The following is an 18,346-nucleotide window of genomic DNA, read 5'->3' on the forward strand; positions in this document are numbered from 1 at the left end:
ATGCTGCCAAATGGAGATGCAGAACGAAGTGGATGTCTTCTCTTACTCTAATTTCTCATTTGCTTGAAAATCCAGGCTTTCTGATTGTGACTTAGCTCAAATTAATTTAACAATTTGGTAGTTAATATTGTAGTTGACCTTACATTGTAGACTATTCTAACAGTTTAGTTGTTAACCTAGCAGTTGGTAGTGAAGCTAGTTAATAATCTAATAAGTTGAGGCACATCCTTGGCTCCTGGATTCAGCTTCCTTTCCTGTCAGCACCAATTGTATTTTGCATGCTGTTTTTGCCATGCACCCCTGTTGCAGCAGTCACAGGAAACATCACTGGCATCTGTAAAACAGTTCTATACTTCTTCTCACTGTTTTTCTGCTTCAGGGTTTAGGATGTGTTTTTTTTAGGAATCTGTGGTGAACTGGTCTGTCATGATTGGAAGCAAACTACCCTAAAGGCAGGCACTTGAACCCTAGTGCCTCTGATGCTTCTGCTTGTTGGATACCCACCTGCCTTCCTTGTTTTTTAAGGGAAAGCCTTTCCCGGGAAGGGCCTGGGGCAGGGAGCCAACCTAGAATCCCTGTTGCTGTGCTGGGGTCAGCAAAGTTGCTTCACTCCTCCTCTCTTCCAGAAAGGGGAAAGTGGCAGTGGGGAATGAGGACTGGGGCTGTGTCCTGCAGAGCCACTGCCTCCAGCCCTGGCACTGCTCAGACACCCTTGCGGAGGAGGAGGAGCAAGAGGAGGAGAAGGAAAGAGAGGAGGTGGTAAAGCTGCTTAGAGCAGCAAAGGCGAGGAGGAAGGAAGGGGGATGATCGCTGGAGATTTTGCTTACTTTTTAATTAGGCTCTGCTCTCTCATCAAGGTTGGAGTCACACTCCTAAACCTTGTTTTTTGCACCTTTCCCCACCTCCAGATGTTTTGTCAGTGTCCAGCTAATGTTAAAGAAATTGTAAATACAAACGGTGGTTGCTTAAGTTCCTTTTGCTTCCCCAGGGGATTGACACATCTGTTGGAGCAAACACATTGAGCAGGACTGCTCCAGCTTCCTATGTGGTGAATACCAAATGTGTTACCATCCATGCCAAAATGAGCTGTAGCACATTATAGCACAGAATCATGCGTATAGTTACCTGACAGCACGTAGCCCGTAAGCAAACAGAGCATGTGCGCTATTCTCATGTGCTTGTACAAAAGGCCTCAGGAGACAGCCAGAATAGGACTGAAGAATAACACAAGCTGTTGTGATGCTAGATGTGTACGTTATTCTCCCCTCTCAAAATCCAGCCAGCATACCCACGTGCTCCAATGTGGTGCTTGAGAAGAGGAGGCTTCGGAAGAGTCCACACTTCTCCAATCTCAGTAGAGAACAAAAGTTAAGACTCATTTTTGAAACAATACATAGATACCATCATTTATTAGGTGTAATAAGCATAATGAAAATATTTATGATGTTTTTTTCCTGAATGGATAATATTACACAAAGAATTGCAAGTTATTTAATACAAACTGTGTTCTCAACTCTATTCCATTTTGATTTCCTTCCAGCTAAGAAATATCTTCTGAAGGTATTTACAAGTCCCTGTCTAACTATTCCTTGTTGTATTTATTTTCCCCATTGGTCTTATACATCTCTTATGTTTATTCAAAGTTAGAAACACTCCATAGAAGTGAATGGAGTTAATTGCTTAAACAAATGAACAAACAAAAGCCCCAAACAACCCAGGTGAAGCCCTGTGCCTTTATTGATTTCAGCTACCAAGAGGTTTTACTAAAAATTTTTCTACCTCTTATCCTTTGGAGTAAAGAAAACTTGTCAGGGCACTTTTCATAAAGCATACATAGTTACAAAAATTGCAGATGTGTTACAAGCTAATAAACCTCCGTAGATAAGTGTTTAGATGAGACTTCTTTTCCACATAACAAATTATCCTTTTTTCTTTTTTCACCTTTACAAATAAATGGAATGTTATAAAGTCAGGTTTAACAAGGCAGAAACCAGCAGAATCTTGAGTATACTTCATTGCTTGCAATATATTTAGGCTTGAGGCACTGTGGAGTATAAGATGCTGAAAGGTGTTTTATGATGTGATTTTCTCTTTGAGAGCTTTAGTATGAGATGGCAAGGTATATTTATGCATTTTACAGTTACATATGACGATATGAATTTTCCACTTTTAAAATACTTAAGAACAACAAATGAATGAAAAAAGGGCCTTTTATCAACTGTTTGATACTTACACTCACACTGCTCCAGCTCAGCTCCTCAGGTGTAGGGGAGTCATACTCAACCTTTCTACACTGGATAAAAAAGCTGGACCATATTACAAAGCATTTTAAAGCCATAGGTTTTTATACAGCAGAAAAAAGTGTCAGATGCCCAAGAAGAAAACCACACCAGGAGCTTTATCAAACCAGGTCTGTAGTTTGCAGGGGTGGCTTGAAATCCCCTCTGCCTCTGCCCACTCTGTAGTGGCACCAGCAATGGCATGCCAGGATTTTTAATGGTGGTCCTTTCTTACTCTTGTTAATATTTAGAAATAAATACATTCCATATGGATGGGTAAAAGTGAAGATCCTGGCTTTAGTAGGTGACTTTAATCCTCTTTTAACCTGTCCTTATAGCTTAAGTGAATGAATGAAAAATGGAAGCAAAGTTACGAAGTGCTGGCTGATTAATTTACCACTTAATCAGTGGATTAAGGTATTTTACTTCTTGAAAAATGTGCAAAATCTTTAGATTAAAAACGATACATATAAAATGGGATTTTTTGTGAGCTGCTTTCCTTCAGGAAGGTGAAACACATTGTTCTGTTAATTGCCAGTTTTAAAAGTTTTTCTAAATTTAATTAAAAAGATGACTGTATTGAAGATGCAATGGAATCCACGTGCACCCCACTCATGGTAATGAATGAGGAAAACCTACATCTTTTAACATTTACAATTTATCTAAGCAACCCACATCAGATACAAAGGTCCAAAATAGAGTAAATAACTTTATTGCAGATGCCAGTGCCATTTTTTTACATTTGAAAAGTTTCCAGCCTTTTCTACTAACATCTGATGACAATATTCTGAAAAACATAGCTAGTCTGTCAGATATCTCTGGAATATGAAAACAGTTTTCCAGGTGCTTATGGGGAAGAGTAAAAATATGTGGGCTTGACATTACCCAAGATCTGGTCTTCATAGTTAGGAAGGCAGCAGAAGAAGAATCCCAAGCATATTTCCATAATGGCGGTGGTCCAGCCAAAGCCATAGGCCCAGCTGAACATATTAATTCCTGTCATTTCCATCTCAGATGAGAACTTTACTGGATAAATGACCAGGCCCATGATGGAGAACACAGCTGAAGAAACAGGAGAGAACAAAAGATGTTTAACATCCAGCCCATTCCATAATACCTGTAGCTAACATCACCCACATTTTGGAGGATCTAAAAATTGATCCACTGCTGTGACAGACTTGAGTTTTCACAGAGAGCTCAGCTGCACACAGGCAGAGACTTGAGTATAGAATAGGCTGAGGGAAATAATCAGTTCTAATATGGATATATCTGCATACTTTAAGCCTGACTCCTTACCAGCCACAAAAAGTAAGCCTCCAATCCCACGTATGAAGTTGAACCGAAGTGTGTCAATGGCAAATGCTATGATGGCCAGAGCAAAACAGATGACTAGAAGTAGAAAGCCAACCAGGTATGTTGCAGCAGCAGCTCTTCCCCAGGCTGAAATCAGAAGGAAGATAGGTTAGAAAGGAACAAAAACAATAAAAAAAATCCTTTGGATTGTTTTTCTGTGGTTCATAATGAAAGGTTCATTTTAAAAACTGTGAAAAGAAGGTTAGCTCCCAAAAAAGAAAGCATGGGATCTTTCTCTCCTCTTAAAAGTGAACATTTTAGTTCCACAAAAAAATCATGCACTAAGTGCAGAATGCATAAAAATGCCAGCTTTGTCCTCTCACAGGGATTCCGATGGGGCTTGCATGCAAATTTATTCTTTAGCTTTAACAATGAAGAATCTAGACAAAAATGGCTTTAAAATGTAAGAATGGACACCCTCCTTTAATAACAAATGTTACTTCAGCAGATGCCATAAAATCAGGTTCATTTTGCCCGGATAAGGGGAATTAAACTGCCCTGTAATTAATTTAATTCTTCCTTTAAAATGAAAAGTTCATACAAGCACATGCAAACTTAAAGGTGTGGCAGTAGCCCACAAATGTCAAAATTCAGAGATTTCTGCCTTTCAGCCTTTGTTTAGCTCTGTGTCTTAAATGGAGTTAAGGATTTGGAATCTGTTTTGTAAAGAAATTTGACCTCTAATTTTGGTACAAATTTAGAACAACTTCATTTTGACAAGCTTGTTCAGGATATTAATTCTTTAATTTTCAAATTATATAACTTTATGTTATAACATGTCAAAGCAAAGCATATTACGTTGGCACAACAACTGGAAAAATAATATTTATTTAATATTTTAAGACTTGAGGAGCAACTACTGCTCAAAGAGACCAAAGTGTCTCCTCTTTTAAATGTAAAAAAACCATTTTAACACTTTTTAAATTACCTTTTAAATTGAGGAAGCAGTTGAAGTCTGCTAGGCATCTACAGACTTCATCCCCTCACCTATACACTATGCATTTGTAAGGTTTTGGCTTGTAACCAAATATATACAGCAGCAATGCCAAAAAATTATCATATCTCAAACAACCCTGATGATAATTACAATTCAACTTAAATTCAGTGCACACTGTTCAGTAAAAGTTGTATCTGAAATTGTGTAAGTTAAGATTTTTGATATCCAGTAACCTGCCAATTTGTTTGCTTTAAGTGTGCAAGTAATTAAATGCAAAGTGTCCTGCCTTTCCCATGACTACAGTCAGGTATGCATGAAAGCCACTGGCCTGTTTCCAGTGAGTGACAAATTGCTCTTCCCCCAGGCCCCATACCACCACTATATTAGATGAGAAAAATGGATCAGGATTTTCCAGATATCCTTTTCTTCCCATAACTCCATCAAAACATATTTCCCTTTCATACCCCCAATTTATGATCCCCGCTTCATTCTAGCTATTGCACTGTATTTTCAGTTTTATGTCATGCCCATGTTCTTTCTTATGCCAAAAAACTTTCTGTCTGCTTATAGGGCTTTCCAGCTGTATTTTTTTCCTTTAAACAGGCAGCTGCCTGAGAAGACTGATAGGGACAGCTAGTATGTTCTTACATCTCATTTTCTAGCCCATTATCTTAGCCCAAACTCTTCTCTCTGGGAGTTTACAGTCGGCTTGAATGTCGAGGCACAGGTGGGAGGACAGCACCTCAGGCAGAGTACTAGAAGAAACACTCAGGAAGAGGAATTTATTATACTGCTCAATATACCCTGTTGAAGATGCTCCTGCTCCCAGCCACTCTGTTACCCCTCTAAAAGGCAAAAAAGTGACACCTGGCCATAAGAGAAGTCTCTCAGCAGTTGTGACCTCACTGCCATTCGGCATACAAGGACTATAACTTTTGTCAGAAGGGTGAAGTGACAAGGACATGTAGAGGTGATGGTTTTCCTTAGGTGCACAACTGGTTCTGGTTAGGTACAAAACTCCCAGGCAAAGGAGTGTCCTTTCCTAGAGCAGACTCAACAGCTGCCTGCCCAGCAAGTTCTGAGGCACCAGGAGTCCTAGGCATTCCGTCTCGCCCACTGCCAGTCTGCCAAAGCTCAGCCTTGCTTCCCAAGAGCTGATGGAAAAGCACCAACCTCTGGGGTGGGAGCATCACCTGGACTGGGGGCTCAGGGAGCCATGGTTGGTGGCTGCAGCCATGTGTGGTGGCACCTTGCCTATGCCAGCATCTCCCTCCTCCGCCAGGCTCAGCCAGGTGTTTTTCCTGAAGAAGTGTTACAAATGCTGTGACTGTATGAAAGCAGATTGGGTGCACGCCCAGCCTGCTGGGCAATGGCTCTATGACAAGAAGAGACATGTTTGTTGCAGGATACTTACATCACTTGGAGGCATTGCTTAATCACTTAACAGCCAATTTTGTGACTGTCACTTCTACAGAAGAGAAAAAAATTAACTCAACATTGGAAGAAAAACAATATGCAGCTCCAAGTAAGGCAATAGGATTGCATGGAAGAGTCTTTATGGGGTATTTTTGAGGAACTGACTTCATTTGTCTTTTACAAAAAGCAGCAGCTATCAGTAGTCTAAGACTACTAAGTCTGAGTGTGTAAACACCTTACCTTTCTAGGGTAAAAGGTAGCAAAAGCTTTGTGCAAGAATAATTGCAACTGTTTCTATATCCAAGATGTTTATTTTTCCTTGTGCCAGTCAGGAGTACTGAAGTAGCTTAGTGTCTTTACCAATAGAACTAGAACTTAAAATTCCTTAAAAATGTCAGAATTAGTAGAATGAAATTGATCAAAAACCACTGACAAACAAGTGGCTAATTTGGACCAAACATTTTCTTATCTTTCAATGTTGCGGGGTTTTTTTGTTTTAACATTGATCAAAGGCATAAATAAATTGTTGTAACTGCAAAGCTTTTTCTTAAAAATGTGTACTCCAGGCCAAAGAATCCTCACTGGTGCAACACTAACTGAAAGTATCCTTCGCTCTGGAGAGAGGGCAGTTGAAAGCTGAAAGGATCCAGTCCAACTGTCATCAAATCAAGAAGAGGTTTCAGTTCCTCTGTCAGCTGAAAGAACACCAATGAACACTTTAAAAAGGTTTGTAGGCAGCTACACACCATCCGCTCTTCAAAACTCCTTCTAACTGGTAATTTTCTGAGCAATTTTGTCTTAAAACAAGACCTTGCTAACCCAAACAGACAGAAGGAAACCATGTTTTTATGCCTATCTCAAGCAGAGCAAGGACAGTGCTTCTGATAATAGTGTTTTGTATGTCAATCAGCAATGATTTGTGAAAGTCTGGGCTATCCACAGTGAATACAGTAATATGTGACTACTGGAAAATGAAAATAAAAATAAATGCCTGCCTTCTAAAACTCCCTACAGTGTGAGAAGACCCCTCAGCTAATTTAGAGACCAGAAAGAGCCTGCCCAAGCCAGGACAGAACTCATGGTTTCTTATGAGCAAGATAATGAACTGAGACAGAATTCAATAATAACGCAGCTTTATTACTCTGCTATTAAAGCTAACTCAGTTTGGAGGTAGCATGACTACCTCTTGGATTGCACCATATAAACACATTCAGAATATCCTGCAGCTGGCTGCAGCCATGGGGAACCTGATGGACTTAATTAGAGATCCAGGACTGAGTGCCTGCAGTTTCCCGCCTTCCTGATTTTACTCACTTGCTTTTACAGTTTGCAAAAGCATAAACACTGTTTGTGCTTCACACATAAGGAAACAAACTTCCTTGGTCAGTAGTAACCTGAGCCAAAACTTCGAACAACCAGACCTAGTATTTCCTTAGCCTACCATCTTTCATGCTCCAAATGGTGCCCTCAAAAAAGAGCTGTTGTACCTTGAAAATAGCATGGTAAGCTGACTTCCCTCATGACAAATGCAAATGCCTGTTTTTCTGGCATACGTGTTTCAAAACATGGGAAAATATTCACAATAAAATTCCCCTGTTTTCTTTGATCTGGCACCCCCAAACCACATAAACTATCGAGTCTCTCTTTTGGTCACATTTTCTGAAAGTCACCCCAGAGAATTCAGGAGTACTGTTCCTTGTATAATCAATAAGAACATATTTCTCCAAATTTTCTTCCTGGCTGGAAGCTAAATACACAACTATCACTGGGAAGAAAAACAAAGGTTTGTTGCCACCTTGAAGACACCAACCACTACCTACAGGTTCTTGCTGACTGATCATTTTAACACTGCAGTGAATTGTGCAGCAATTTGAGGAAGGATATCTTTAATTCAAAAGGAAAAGGGATCGGGAGGAGAAAATGTAACAGACTAATATTTTTCTCTGTTATCCTTCATACTACCAAGGGAAAGAAACACAAATGCTGCAGTTCTATCTACAATCTTGCAAAGCAATTCTTAAAAGAACTAAAATCTGCAATGGTGGCAATTCATTTCTCTGTTGCATGTAATGAGAATGTTTCTGGGCTGAGTTTGCAGAGCTCAACCTGTTTTACATCTCTTTGATTAAAGGGAAAGAGCATTATTTTGGAAACAGAGCTGAACTCACTTGGGTTTCTCAACCTGACATTCTTCTTCAGGGTGTGGTGAACACTACAGAGCACATGCTTCACTTTGAAAAGGGACTGCTTTGGCCAGGTTTTACCCATTTGCCTTTGGTTTGTACTCCTCAAGAAAGTTTCTATGTGAAAGTGCCCATGTTCACAGCAGAACATGTGATTTCTGGATCTTAAGATGGTCCATCAAACTCAACACACCTCTGTCAGCTGAAGGGTTACAAGCTGCTAGTGTATGTACAAGCCGCTGTCATCAGGACTCTGGATTCCCCGTGTTACCTGTGCAACACTAAACAGTGCAATATCCTGTCTCCTGGAAATCCCAACTCCACAACATGCCAACTATGAGAAATTTCTGCGCTCTTTCTGAAAACAAATGTACATTGAAATCTCTGCAAGTGTTTGCTGATCACATGAGCTGGCATTGAAATACCCATGTGCATGATAAATAAGCCAAGATAAATCCAAAACGATTAAAAGCAGCTTATGAATAAATTGCACGTGCAGACTGAAAGCTATTGACCAAAAATAGTTTCAAGGGAAATCTGTACAAATGAGGAAAAATCATATGTTAGTCATGCATAATTTATGAACAGAATAAAATGAGAAAAAAAATCAAAGGCATGATTGGATGTGCACTATTTTCTGAGTTTCTGTTTTCATTATATCTTGATCATTTTTGAAGCAACTTCACTTTCTGTGTATCTTTCCAACAGTAGTCAATACTGAATGATTTCCTTTGAATTTTTTTTGTGTGAGTTTATAACTTTTGGAGTGGAATACGTAATTTTTAGTCCTTCTGTGTGGCTCCCTTTTTGGTAACTCCGTTCTTAATTCCCCTAGCATTACTTCTTTAGAGTTCATTGGCAGTTATTATGGATTTCTCATTTAATAACAGAGTATTATCTCATAACATGAAAGCCATTTTTATGAGAGCTGGAACCAGCTTTTAGTCTGCCACTATTTAAGAGACAACCATGGAAACAGAGAATGACCTATTTAGGTTCACACTAAGATAATGTCATTGCAAAAGTTTCTTGGTGATCAGTAACAGGTCCCATATAAAGAAGAAAGGATTAGGACTTTATGACAATTACCCCATAATAATGATTTTAAATGACAACATTAAGGACAAGAACCTCCATGCATATGTCATCTCTCAGTAAAACACAGTACATATTAGCAGAAGGCAGTGTCTTGACCACAGATGAGTGCTAAAGTGATAGTTCAGTGTGACTTATAGGGCTTTAATTCCTTTAAAGCAAAAACCTATTAATTCCTCACTACTGACTTCACTCACAAACAAACACAGGCAAATCGGCAACCCTCCCCTCTTACTGAGGTAAGCAATTAAACTGACAAGCTATTCCAACTTGAATTTGAGGGGAGGAGCAGTTACATCTTCAGGGAGTGGTTCAAATTCATCTCATAATAAGCTCAGACATGTACAGACTTGACTTAGAAGCTGGCTTCTGCAAGTGTTCTATTAATGAGAGCTGCTTCCTGATGCTTACTTAGCGCTAGGAAGGCAGAAGTGGCAGAGGGTGTAGAGCCATCATCAAAGTGAGCACCAAGGGAGTAAGTTAGCTATTAAAAATAATGCACACATAGTGCCTCAAAATTAAAGGTTTGCTCATGAGAGTCAGGGAGTAGCCCTATCTCACATTATCTTGAGAAGCAGTTGCATACATTGAGAATATCTCAGGATTAAAGCTCAGTCTCATACACTTTAATGCTATAACATTTTTTTCCTTCTTTTTTTCCTATTTATTTTAAATTAAAGAAGGATTACTTACACTTGGATGTGTATATGGGAGTTGGGAGGATCACATAAATGAAACAGGTAAGGCATTGATTAATCAGTTCATTTACATAAGCTCAGTTAATGAGAATAGCAAGATGTACCTGCTCCCTAACTACTCCTCAGTTAAAGATGGACTGAAATAGTGAATGTGAATTAAATAGAACCAATTTTCATAATAACACAGGCTATGAACTAGGACTTCTAATCAACTCAGCAGAGTGGAACCTTTCCAAAAAAGTTCTTTTAAAGTTTTATATTCCCAGAGACATTTGAGACTAAAGAACACTGAATTTACATCTTATTTCCATATGCACCAAGTATTGTTCTCACTCTTGATCTGAAGTTTTTATGCTGTGAGCAAACTTTGTTCTGGAACCTTGCTGAAAGTTTCCTTTTGCACTAGGGAATTTCCCTCTAACAGACAGCAGCTGTGAATCTGGACCTGATTTTCTGTTAGAAGCAAAATTTCACCATTTGCAAAATAAAACCCCAACATATAGGCAGAAACGGTGCTTTGTGCTCTTAAAAATACATTAATTCTATTTACTGTTCTTACAAATTAAACAGTTTTACAATGCCTCCTGAAAATTTTCACCACTTGCTCCTTAGTGCTAATGGCATTGAGACTTCCTGTATTTGGGGCCTGATTTGGGCACAGTGTGTATAATAGATGACATTATGTTGACATATGTCAACATAATAGGTGACATTAGATGTATTAAATTGCAGATTTGATACACCTGAAGTGATCTGAAGTGTGAATTAGTACTAGTAGAAGGAAGCTAGATACCTCTGGGACATGGGCTATTGCCATCATGCCACAAACTACCTTGAGTTCCTGGGAATTTCTGATCAATGAGATATTTTGTAATGGTACTTAACCAAGAAGAAACATAGCATTACAACACTCACTGAGTCAATGTGTTTAAAATTGCTCAGAACAACACAAGCTGCCAGTGAGAAGTGACATAGAAATGTGAAAAAACGTTTTGAGAGTTTCATTTATTTTCTTATGTAACACTTTTACACTTAAGCAATCTGACTGTTTAAACCTACAGTGAAATTGTGAGTGCATCTTGCCACCCTTATCACTGTTCAGACTATGGAGAGGTTATTATAGCTCTGCTGTATCTGATTACCTCAATAAGCCAGAGGAAGAGATGAGGTGAAGAGAATTGAGAGCTTGGCCACAAGTTTCCACATGCTTTCAGCAGAGATGACTCCTGTGTGTGTGTGAGTGAATGGAATCCTCTCTCAAGCATTTCAGGTCCTGACAACACAGAGTGTTGAGGATCTTCACAAAGTCCTCAACACCAGCAGTTCATATTTCCTGATGGGGAGACGAGAACCCTCTACATAACTGCTATTTTTCCACCCAATCTAACTGTAGTTATTAAAGGGAGGTTTGTAAAATTAATTGCTCAAGAACATAACTATTATTTAGAAAAGACTCTGATTAAATGAGTCTGCCACTAAAATTATAAAAGGACAAGCTCTTAAATTACAAGGGAAAGCATGTTAGCAATTGCAGATGAGAAATGAAAAATGCCATGGTAATTAAATTCTCTGGGCTTGATTCCCTTCTCTTATAACTTTTTAGAAACAATGAAGTGTCCCCTACAAGATGGGGAAAAATAGAATTTTTTCTTTCGTTCTTGCAGCAGAGTTCCTTAAATACACTGTTGTGATATTTTCATTACTCTATATGTTTAATTGAGACTGTATTTTCTATCATTCTATGTTTTGAATAATTATTGAATATTCTACATTATTAAGTAACTAATCTTGTAATGTCATTTCTCACTGGTTAGTCCCAGGTAACGCTAGACTTTTAGGAGACTGATGACAGGAAATTGTGTTCTTCTCCACACATTGTCATTAAACTACAGGCAATCACTCTAGATAAATATAACCATTTCATGCTACGATACAGTAGGAACAGCAAGAGGCTTTCATTTTCAGTTCACCCTGTGTCAAAGGAGTCAAGGCTTGCCCCGTAATCTGCGTCATTTACAGGGCATGGAGCTGGGGTCCATCCTGGGCTCTCCCACAGGCTTCCTTGGACTGGTCAGAAACGTCCTGAGCCTTTGTTTTCCAGTTGCAAGGACACTTTCACAAATCTACTTGGATATTACCAGATTCTGAAAGCTGTTAAACACAGAACCTTGACTTCAGGGAAAATCTGCAATAAAGCCACTGTGACTTCAGCTGGTCCCTGCTCCAAAAGCACAGTTATTCACTTGCTCCATTTCTGTTCCAATGTACAGACACTCTCAGATGCCTGGAATTAGGTGCTGGCTGTCAGATGCTATGGGAACGCGGGGAAAGGCAAAACAGTTTTACGTAGGCAGCGTGGCAATGGTGAAACCTGGTGCCTGGTCTGTCCTGTGCCCCAGGTGTGATGAGTCACTGGTCTGATGGAGAAGGTAGTTTTCCAGAGGGAGAGAGCTGTGTGGCCAGCAGTGCAAGGCCAGTGGCAGGTGTAGTACCAAGAGAGGGCCTTTGCTCCTTGGAAACTGATCCCAACTACACCATGAGCCTTGCTGTTGTATCATTCCCTGAGGATTGTACCTGCTGTTGTATCATTACCCTTTTAGTCAGTGACTTCCATTTTGTTCCTCCTCCAGAATAATAAAGAATGCTTCATCATAGTAAAAGATTATCCAGAAATAAGAGCCTGATACAGGCAAAACAGGGGAAGCAAATCTACTCATCAAAGGGGATGCAGAATATTTCTTTCCTCAAGAGGATTATTACCTTTGCAACATTCCCTTCTTTCACTTATCTTGCAGCCATACTCATCCACTGTCATATCTGAAGTAATTTTGTTCATTATAATCATACTATATTAGCCTTCATTTCTTGTAGTATTGCATTAATATTCATAGATCAAAATAAAACTGGAATTACCTAGAATACAGTTAAGAGTGATTTGCCCGGAAGACAAGATGCAGGAAGGTGTGCTTTCCACATGGCAAAATCATTCATCCCTCCACTAATCTCCATAGCCACTAAAACCTCCACACATCCTAGAAAAAGGCTATAATTGAATACTATGATGTGAAAATAACTGAGGAACTGGATTCCACTTGCAATGTGGAAAAGCCTTTTCCTGATTTTTTTCCCCAAGATCTCTGTTTGCACTATGCAAATGAGCTGATAACTTCAATTTAAACTTCAAGCTTTAAACTTTCAGTTGTTTTGATGGCAGCATCTGCACATGGAAGAGCTGCAGAGCTGGGCGGAACATAAGATGGGACAAGTGGAATCACAAGTTCTTCACCCCATTGTGCATGACACTGAGACTAATAAAATCAGTTATTTTCCCCCAGACAAACCTACACGTTTAAACATCTTCAAAGCCTACAGTGGAATAAAATTACATACTGAAAAAGTGTCTCAGGTCTGGAAGACACACCTTGTTCAAGAGAAGCAATATAGCAAAGATCAAGAAAAACAAAGGAGTGCTATACCAGCTTCATGGTGGGGTTTAACCTCTGCATTTTCTTTGTGAACTTAGCCATGTCCCAGACAGATATATTCCATATCATGCTCATTCTCTATCCAAATGTCTTCATCTCTCTTCATAAAGACAGAACAATGAAGACTACTGTTTGTATCTCTCAGCTCTTCATCCTAAACTCAATGCATTCTAAGTGCCCCAATGCACTAGACATTTTTACCTAGAAAGTTCTATTTATTTGAACTAAATACGCTTGAAAAGCAAATGACTTCTGATAAAGTCTACATGAGTGTCATACAGTTAAAGCAGATGATCTGAACTCTTGGAGAAGATAACTGTATAAACTCTTCCTATTCTCACTTTTCACAGAGCTCATAAACTTTGCACAAGGTCACGGGTGAACAGATGCTTTCACAAAAGACAACTGCACAAGTGGAGCTACTCTACTGGCTTTCAAAAAAAAAAAAAGTCTTCCCTGTGACCCTGTGAGGTTTTAATTCTGCCAGTTTAAGCAGCTATTTGGAGACTCCAAACTCCACTGCTGCAGCCAATGAAACATTCAACCTGCTTCCCTTCCAATCTGACCAACCTCAATGATGTTGGGTTTTTGTCTTCTGACTGTGTATAAACACATCTTAAGCCAAACAGCAGAAATTCAAGGAGAATTATAAACATTGCACGTGCGGCATTTGATTTGAATTTGCACATTATAATTAAAAACTTGCAAGAATGTTACAATTATATCTAATTACGATATGATGAAGATGTCTGAAGTGGATTAAGATAACTACACTGTCCAAGTCATGTTGACAATATTTCTTGGCAGCTGCTGGAGTACACATGCATATCACATATATCAGTGAAACCATCCCCGCAGGAATTTCAGAACCTACCCAGCTAGTGGCAGATTAGACAGGGAAGCTGAAAGTAAAGATCAGAAGAAACAAGATGGAAACTGTGGCATAGAGGGGGGAAAGAGATCTCATCTCAGGAAGGATGTAAAACACTTCTGTCATTTATGTTTACACCATGTCTTTTGTCTCTGCACTCAGGAAGGTGGATAATTACTCTCTGTTTAACCAGCACTGTATTTAGCTTGGCACAAAGTTAAACATCCCACATGATGCTGACTGCTTGTTTTCCAAGGCCTTTCTGGAGTACTGTGGATAAACACAATCCCAGAATTGTTAAAACCCTATGTTTAAATGCTAAGGCAGGCAGAATCAGGCTCAATACAAGACCTGGATGTCACAAGTGAAATGCTGTCTCGTGGCCTTGTCTTTTGGTCAGAATCCAAGACCAGCATCAGCCACCTGTGCCCTGCGTAAGAAAAAGCAGGAGTCACAGAAGAAAAATCCCAATCCCAAACCACTGAGCAAAGATCTGCATTTTAATGGCATAATCTTGCAGAGGCAGAAGCCTGGCAGTGTAATCCACTGTCACCTGGCCTATGCACCCATTGTTTACATACAGGCTTTACGTATTCTCCCACAGGCTAAGTGACTCCACTGTCCCAGACATATTCTTCTCTTCTACCTAGAAATTTTGTCCAGGAGCATTTTGAGGATTTGCTTATGTTTCCTGGGTATTTAGTCACTGTGAAGAGGTCAAATGATAGATGCATGCCCATTGAGAGCATAAAGCAGTCATGCAGCTCGTGAACAGCATTTCTAATGCTTTCAGAAACATCATTAGACTGTCCAACGTAGCCACCATATAATATTCTGCATATGTGTACCAAGTCCAACATATCTGTGTTAAAAGTGCTGGACTTACTGTGGATATGATTCATGGCAACCCCAGACACTGTAGGACAGTCTACATAGAGAGACTGGTTTGTCTGTAGATGCTGTCCAGTGGGAAACTGCATACAGATGCAGAATTCAAGGCTATCAGAGTGAGGCAGGATAAGGAAGGAAGTGAAATGCCAAACAATTATATAGGACCTGGAAGCAACGTGAAAATTCTTTTATATTATCAAGAGAAGCAAGGTGAAATGTCTTGGTATTTTCTCTCCAGTTAAAGCAGGCATCTGTGGCATTTTCTAGGGCCTAACCGGGAGATCAAGAGAACAGCTGACTTTTTGGGAAGCATAGGAGGAGAAGCTTAGGGAGAAGCCCTTTGCTAAGCATCATGTTCTCTATCCTGTGCTCTAGTGCCATGTACCAGAGGCCAATTTGCTGGCTTGACTTATGCCCAACCACACAGCTGATCGTGGAGCCCTGAGAGCAGGACTGGGTGTGATGCTCAGTAGCACTGGTCTTGCCCTGGAGCCCAGCACTCACAGAGGCCTGCTACAATTAACTCATTACAGCCAAATTTTGTGCATAGAAAGTAGAGTTTGATGATGTACAATAAACTTTCCAGAACAATTTTGAAAAGCTGTAATAAATGATCCCTGAGACTGCTTCTGCAAGTGTTTTTACACTCATTTTCAACAATAAAAGCTGAGATTCTTAGCCTTGGAGAAAATGTTCTTCCTTTTCATTTGAATTATCATAAATTTTAAGAACACTTGAACTTTCCTCCTGGCTCAGGCTAACAGCCCTTCATTCACAATTACTTACTTCAGAGCATGGCCAATAGCAGATATACAGAAAGAAAAAAAAAGGAAAAAAAAAAAAGAAACAGGGCACATGTAGAGTGACCCTTCTCTTGGGCTCTTCTTCCAGGCTCAGTGGTTTACATCTTCTCAAGCTGAAGATTGCACCTGGGTCAACAACATGTTTCATAGCATACTTAACCAAAACTTATTACAAACAAGAAATCCTTTCATCTTTTAAAGCTTTCTTTCATAATCACAAGAAGACTTTTTCACACGACCCACCTACCGGAGCAGTTTCAGGTCAGCGTTCTGCAGCCTGACACTCCCTGGGAATATCTTCCTACCATCTTACATTTTTACCTCCTCATTTCTTGCTGGCACTCAGACTCGCTTGTCACACTAATGCCAGGCTTACCCACACAACCTGCTGTTTGGATATTTGATCAGCAGTAGCCGTTAAGTTTTGAAAAGTAGTGATTAGTTACCAGCTTCTTCTAAGAGAGGAAGAAAATGCTGTAATATTTTCTGCACTGATACATTACCATGTGTGGGGGTTTTTTGTATTATGTAACCCATCAGTTTTTTATTTCAGAGGGGTGAGGGCATTTTATTTCTTCACCCGTTTAGCCAAAAGCCTTGATGTATTTCAGTGACAATTCCTATTGCCCATAACCTCATATATAAATGCCAGATATTAGGCGATACAGTTAGGAGAGCCGAGGGAAGATGAGTTTGGAGATGTGACCCGCTGCTTCAGAGACTGCTCCCCGCCACCCTTGCAGGCGCTTACCGTAACCCATGAGGGACTCGCAGCTCCATTCCCCACCCTGCCTCCTGCAGTTCTGCCATAACGACGCTTGCTGCACGTAGGGCAAGGTCTGCGACTCCAGCCAGCCCCTGCCCGCCAGCGCAATGATACCAAAGATCACTCCTATGCCTAGGAGCAGGGGTAGGATCCATCTGCACCGCGTGTAGTCGAGGCCGTACTTCACCATTGTTCAGGGCAGGGGTGGCTGGTGGGACGGGAACAGTTGTCTCTGCCGCAGACTGAGCGATGCAAAGCAGTGGGTACTTCTGCAAAGCTCCCAGAAAGTGAGTTCCGGTACCTACGGCCGCATGTAGGGATGTTTGAGAAAAGTCAGGAGAAACACAGCAGAGAGGGAGGGAGGAATGGAGGGAAGAAAGGAGCTCCACCTAGATTCAGATGAGTAAGAGCTGCCACTGAGCAATAACCAGTTGAGCTGGGTTTGAGCTTTGAGGCTGGGTTTATCTGTGGGATCTTCTCTGCCCTGCTGACTAGGTAAGAAATTGGGTGCTGTTTTACCCTCAGCATTTAACACTTTCCTTCCCGACATTCCCACCAGCAGAAGAATCTCACAGCTGTGCATACACCTTTCTATCTCCTAAGGGATTTGCTCTATGGCAGGTGAAAACAGAGACAAAATAGGAACTATTTGCATGAGAGGGTGATTGCTTCTGAAACTTGCCACCTGGAGGCTGAAAGCGGCCTTTCTTGGACTCCATTTAAAAATAAAACATCTCTTACTTTTTACAATTAAAAAATTTTCTAGCTGCTATAAAGCTGAGACAATAAAGAACATGGGACTGTCCTCCCTTCCCCCCTTTGGTGCATAGCTACAGTATGATCCGGATATAGCCTTAGTGGGAGAAAAAAAATGAGTTTTGATTTGACTGAGCCTTACAAACACTCCCTGTGCATGGCTCTGGCTGTACATGCACTGCCTGGGGCCTGTCAGAGCCTGTCTGCAGCATGCTGAGAGTGATGCAGAGGAGGCCACCCAGCCTACTGCAGGGTTCTGTCTGTCAGCTCAGAATCAATATAGCTGGGCTCCCTGCACTCTCCCTTTGAACTAACAGCTGCCACAACCTGGCATTTTGGTAGGACCCAGATGTGTTTACATCTGAAAGCAGCTGCAGCCCTTACAGATCAAAGCTGGTTTGTGTGAAAACCAGTTAAGCCCAGAGGATGCAAAGTATCCCTTGCTCCCATGTTGAATTTTGTCAGGTGAGGCTACATCCAAGTATTGACTCCATTTAGTCACAGAAATTTGCTATTGTACTGCAGATCATGGTGCAATGTGACAGCCATACTGAACTGCAAATTCACAGCATTTTTCCAAATTGATATTCATAAATCAATAATGGCCTAAATAAAAGAAATTAGTAATTTACATTGCATTGATACACTGTACATAAAGTGGCATGGAGCTTGCACAGAACCAAATTGGAACATTCACAGTAACAAGCTACAGCACAGTGAAGGAGTAGTAACTCCATCATGAACACAATTTGAACAGATTAATATGACACTGTGCGATATCTCTCATTAGAGATATCTTACTAGCCTGGTGGT

The 18,346-nt window shown here is 40.3% G+C and overlaps 1 protein-coding gene across 2 annotated transcripts; it reads right to left on the reverse strand.

Moving 5' to 3' along the window:
* Positions 1–1,410: 1,410 nt before the first annotated feature.
* Positions 1,411–17,224, reverse strand: LOC113942788 (p53 apoptosis effector related to PMP-22-like). 2 transcript variants are annotated; one of them, XM_027633881.1, is made up of 4 exons: positions 17,167–17,224; positions 16,763–17,078; positions 3,576–3,719; positions 1,411–3,341 (listed from the first exon to the last, which is right to left on the reverse strand). In XM_027633881.1, exons 2-4 carry the CDS (start codon positions 16,965–16,967, stop codon positions 3,127–3,129), a joined length of 564 nt encoding a protein of 187 aa, XP_027489682.1. In that variant the 5' UTR covers positions 16,968–17,078; positions 17,167–17,224; the 3' UTR covers positions 1,411–3,126. The 2 variants fall into 2 exon arrangements, with proteins under 2 accessions (XP_027489682.1, XP_027489681.1); XM_027633880.1 differs by lacking the exon at positions 17,167–17,224 and having other exon boundaries at positions 16,763–17,142.
* Positions 17,225–18,346: the final 1,122 nt, after the last annotated feature.

This window comes from Corapipo altera, unplaced genomic scaffold (genome assembly GCF_003945725.1).
Source record: "Corapipo altera isolate COAL_440 unplaced genomic scaffold, ASM394572v1 2b, whole genome shotgun sequence".
NCBI lineage: Eukaryota > Metazoa > Chordata > Aves > Passeriformes > Pipridae > Corapipo > Corapipo altera.